The sequence below is a fragment of the Atta colombica genome, unplaced genomic scaffold, assembly GCF_001594045.1.
Source record: "Atta colombica isolate Treedump-2 unplaced genomic scaffold, Acol1.0 scaffold116, whole genome shotgun sequence".
In the NCBI taxonomy this organism is placed as follows: Eukaryota; Metazoa; Arthropoda; class Insecta; order Hymenoptera; family Formicidae; genus Atta; species Atta colombica.
Genome location: NW_017259202.1, coordinates 82,067 through 87,324, shown reverse-complemented (window position 1 = coordinate 87,324; position 5,258 = coordinate 82,067). Strand labels below are relative to the sequence as shown.

Genomic DNA, 5,258 nt, shown 5'->3' with positions numbered 1-5,258 from the left:
TATATATACATATTGTCTTAAAAAATTTAGGAAAATTCTTGTATCGTACAGATAGAGTGAATTAAGCTGAGTTGTAAAGTCCTCTATTATTTTAAAATTTTCACAGTTAAGATATTAATTTCTAAATATCGCTAAATTTTAAATAGTGTCTACAACAATTTTTTAAAGCATAAAACTTAAGCTTTTATGCCCCAAGCCGTAAGAAATTCATTCAATCAATCATGATAGATTATTTTTCTTATGGGCCTTCTATAATAAGCCATTAATCATAAATAAGAAGTCAGAAGTTAAAAATTGACGACTATGATTGATCAATTTCTAGTTATTGTAGAATGCCTCTAACATTCTATCGATTAATTTTTTATGACTTAGGACTTAAAGTTTAAGATTTTGGCCTTGAAATTTCATTATATCGCCGCTTAAACATGTATCCATCAGGTACTGCCAAATGCAAGTGCAGAATGAGATACGATTGCCCAGTGCAGGATTGCATTCAGGGTATCAATCATGAAACTTTATCCTTAGGATGAAAAGTGTGAAAAGTGAAAATTTTTATTAATATTTTGAAATTAATAGAGAAATTTTTCACTTTCCATCTTAGGGATAAAATTTCATGATTGATACCCAGAATTGTTGTCCAAATACACCAGATCGTTTTATCCTTGTTCGCATGAATGTTAAATAAAGATAAAAGAACATCTGGGTACACCCAGAATAATATAATTCTGAACGCAGCTCAGGCAGTTATTTTCTTTTTTATTGGTGTGCGTAACTATTCGCTATTATCGCTTGTAGTAAACAACTTGTCCGCACGTTTATGCCTACTGCATACTGAACGTGATGAGCGATGAACGATAACGTAATGAAAGCTTTGCATTATCTCATGAAAAAAAGCAGAACTTTTATTGGATATCACTTGTTAATCGCATTTAATATGTAGGCATTAACCACCATAATCGATGGACATATAAACATTTGACCTATCGGATACGCTCTTTTAGCAATTGGCTACGTTTACAAGGCTCAATTTGTAGCGAAGTTACAACATCGATGTTATGAAATTGGCCAATCATAGCTATTTCTCTGAAGAATGAAATGACTATGATTGGTCATTTCATAATCAATGTAACTTCAGCGTAAATTGAACTGTGTATAAACGTAGTCATTTATGATTACAATCAATATCTCTCTCATTAATTGCGAAAATTGCAACAAAATGATAGTGAACTTTTCGATTCGGTTTAATCCGCTTTATCTGGATACTAGTATTGTCCTAAATATTCTGAGACACTCTGTATTTATGTGTATATAATACATAAAATGTATTAGAGCTATAATTTTATCCTCTTTCTCTTCCGTAACGCAATAACTCTACATATTGAAATCGATAATATATTTGGAACATTTTATTTTGTAGTGAACATCGTTAAAATCCGATGTAACATATCGTGATCTTAATCAGCAGTTAATTCACTTTTTAGCGACTCTTAAAAATTATGCATTTATTGGTATGATAAACATTGATGTAACATTTATATTTATATTGTGAAATTTTCTGCGTTACCTACAAAGGCAATTTACTTCAAAATCTTGATACATCTAAAAGAAATTTAGGGAAATGTAGTTGTAAGAAATTTTCGTATTGATAGGACGATCGAAATAAGTATATTTTATTTCTGTTCATTTTTGCGAGTTTTCTTCATTATACTTTAGAGAAGAAAATGTAATTCACGCTCTTATATCCTTGTCTATGTTCTTACCAATTTTTCTGTCCTCTCATTAAATATAGTAGAGCACGAGGTACAACGTGCATGTATGTACATCCATACAGAGAACTTAGAAAGGAATGTACTTGAATGTAACTTGAATTTATTTATGATATAATTTGGATATAATTTAAATATAATTCGAATTTGTTTAAAGAAGAAAAAAGGACATCGGCTGTGTTCGGGTAGCGCATTGCTAACACTACTATATCTCTTTTCATTTTATATCTAATGAATGATTGATAGATGCGAATGGCATAACAGTGTCGCATAGCGCGCTCCCTGAACACGGTTAAATATAGACTGTGCATTTTTTTTTTATCAAATTGTCACTATCGGTTTAAAAAGAGTCAAGTAGCAGTCCTAGGATCTGCACATCCCCGTCTCCTCTTTTTTTCTCGCTCACTCAAGTATCGAGTTGAAGAAAGATGCAGTTCAATATAATGCATTTTAACGAAGCACAGATGCTAAGGTCAAGGAATGCGCAGACTGTATCCATTGTATCTATATCAAAATAATACAACTTTCTTTTTCTTTAATAATTTAAATGAGCATTCAAAATTATAATTTTATTTATTTATATACATACTATTTGGTTACGACACTGTTCAATATTTAAGCAGTCCGAATATTTTTTATTGGCAGAACCAGTGCACATTAAAGCTGTTGTACACTGTTAAATCTAAATGTAAAAGTGAAATATCTCAATTGATAAAATGCCCAATGTATATTTTATCAAATGATACAATAATATCAAATGTATCAAATATTTCGCGATTTAATTCATTTTTATGTTTTTATTAAACATACATCTTTACATCGATTTTTGTATGTACATACAATGGCTTTAAAGTGCATTGAATGCGCACTAGTTCTGCTAATGAAAAACGCTAAGAATAATCATTACAGCCATATGGAACGTAACGTCAGCGAGAAATGACACGTTAATTTTTATTATGTGCTATTTGTAAATAAAAACAATTAAATAAAATAAAATGATGAGATTGCTTTAAGTTTATAAGTAAGAAATAAAGTTTATAACGATCATAGCTGGATTGTAATTTAATTTAAATATTTCCATGTGTTAGTCATTTGAACTGCACGCCAAATTAATTGTTCGGGCTTAAGGTGCGGAAAACAGGACTGCGGAATAGAGAAAGCGTCATAGAAGCAACCAATCAGCGTTATTCTGCGTTATTCCAAATAGCTGATTGGTTGCTTCTACGACGCATTCTCTATTCCGCACCGTGTGATTTCATCCTTATAAAACGGAACTAGTGAACCCAATTTTCTAATAAAAAATCCGTTCCGTACAAATCATTCCGATTCCATACAATACATATGTATGTATGTATATATGCGCGCGCGCGCGCGCGCGTGTGCGTGTGTGTGGTGTGTGTGTGTGTGTGTGTGGTGTGTGTGTGTGTGGACGATCCTACGTAACGTCATAAATCGTAGATTTTCAGTGCTGGCAGTGAATTTTGGAACACAGGCAAAATAAGAAAATCATAAAAAACACATGAGTCTCGCATAGAGAAATTTAGCCTAAAACATTTTATATCGATGCAATTTTGTCCAATCATTAAAATGATTTAAAAAATGGATCCAGTGGTAAATAATACATTATAACATTTTTATATATCATATTAATTTGTACAATTAAATTAGTGTTCTCTAAAAGAGGCCAAGATGAGAGCGACATCGTAGTTATGTAGTGTATTTGACATTTTAATATTCAGTTTATACAGTTTTGATACATTCTTTATATATTATATATATATATATATTGAATCTACATATCGAATGTTATTACTTACTAAATATAAAAATAAATTATCTTCAACGATTAATTGATTGAGAAAAGACGATTGAGAAAAGATGATGATATGTACTCTCAGTGAACGTAGTGAATTTTACACTTCTAGGTTTAGAATATCTAAACTGTGTGACGGATAAGATTTATCACTTTGCAAAAAGTATCTTTCCACATCTTTCTCTATGGATTAAATTCAGAAACTTTATCATATTAACAGCGTAACTGTTAGACTTATATCTTCGTCAAGATTTACAATACAAATATAAATGCAGTTACAATACAAATCATTTATATTGTAAATCTTGACAAAGATACAAGTCCAACGGACACCGTTGTTAACATGAAGTTTTTGATCCATAAGAAAGGCATGAAGATTCGAAGCACTCTTTGCGAAAGTGATAGATCTAGATTATACAACGATTAAAATAGACATTCTCAATTTAGAAGTTTAGAATTCGATATATTCATTGAGGTCCAGTTTCACGACTTATGCTTGAGAATGTATATTATATATTGCTTTTTTTCAATCAATTAATCATTGAAGATGATTTAAAATAAGCTGAATCGTTCAAAATGTAGATTCAACATATATATGATAAACATATCGCGAAACTATAAAAATTAAACATTAAAATACCATACGCTACAATAACTGCTGTGTTACTTACATAGGCCTTTTTTAACTATAATTTGATTTTAAATATTAAGAGACTCAAATTATTTTTTAATTTTATTTACATTAATTTTTATATTTCCTTAAAGTTCTTTCCAAGCACTATATAATATCGTTAATAAAATTATAAAACAAGTTTTTTGTTATAAAGTCATCTAGAGAAAAAATAAATTTATAATTTTATAAGACTGTACTTTTATGTGTATTCATTTTATGTTACGTTTAATTTATACATTTATTATTACTTTGTATCCCTTAGGCAATTTAATTTACGCACATGCGTGCGTGCGTGCGTGCGTGTGTGTGTGTGTGTGTGTGTGTGTGTGTGTGTGTGTGTGTGTGTGTGTGTGTGTGTGCGCGCGCGCGCATGTCTGTATGAGTGAGTATAAAAAATTGTTTAGAAATGCAGATTTTGTGAGAAAGCTGTACGTTATTTTGTTTGTAAAAAAGTTGTTAAAAGAGACTTGTATGAAATTTTTTAAATTTTCAGTCATTTAATAAATTGTCGCGAAAAATCATCGTAATTAGATAGAATTTAAATAATTATTGACAAAACATTCGTCACATTATCGTCAACATTTACAGTGATTTGAATATTTATTTCATTATAAAAAAAATCTTTGTTATACTTAAAAAATACTCTTTATATAATATATATTTTTACAAAGATATCTACTTTAAATGAGAAAAAAGAGGAGGAGATAGTTAAAAGGGAGGAAGTACAACAGAGGATTAAGATCCCAAGAGCAACACGAGAGGCTGAAGAACGCGCTCAAATGTGGAAAAAGCATTTAATGCGTGAAATTGAGCTTGGTACTTTAAATACAAAACGTTACCGAACATTATGGCGAGAGATGATGACAAGGATCAAAATGCCGCAAATCGCCGAAGATGTGAAGATTGCATGGCACAATTTTGATCGAGCTCTTGATATTAAAGACTACAGGTTGTCATGTGCGTTACAATCTCTCTCTCTCTCTCTCTCTCTCTCTCTCTCTCTCTC

At 30.7% G+C, this 5,258-nt stretch overlaps 1 protein-coding gene across 1 annotated transcript in view; it reads left to right on the top strand.

Moving 5' to 3' along the window:
- The first annotated feature begins 5,127 nt into the window (after positions 1–5,127).
- LOC108694156 (coiled-coil domain-containing protein 65-like) overlaps positions 5,128–5,258 on the top strand; it is a 5,312-nt gene continuing 5,181 nt past the window's right edge. Inside the window, exon 1 of the mRNA XM_018203463.1 lies at positions 5,128–5,201. Within this exon, the coding sequence (XP_018058952.1) occupies positions 5,128–5,201 (74 nt within the window). The remainder of the gene's footprint in view (positions 5,202–5,258) is intronic.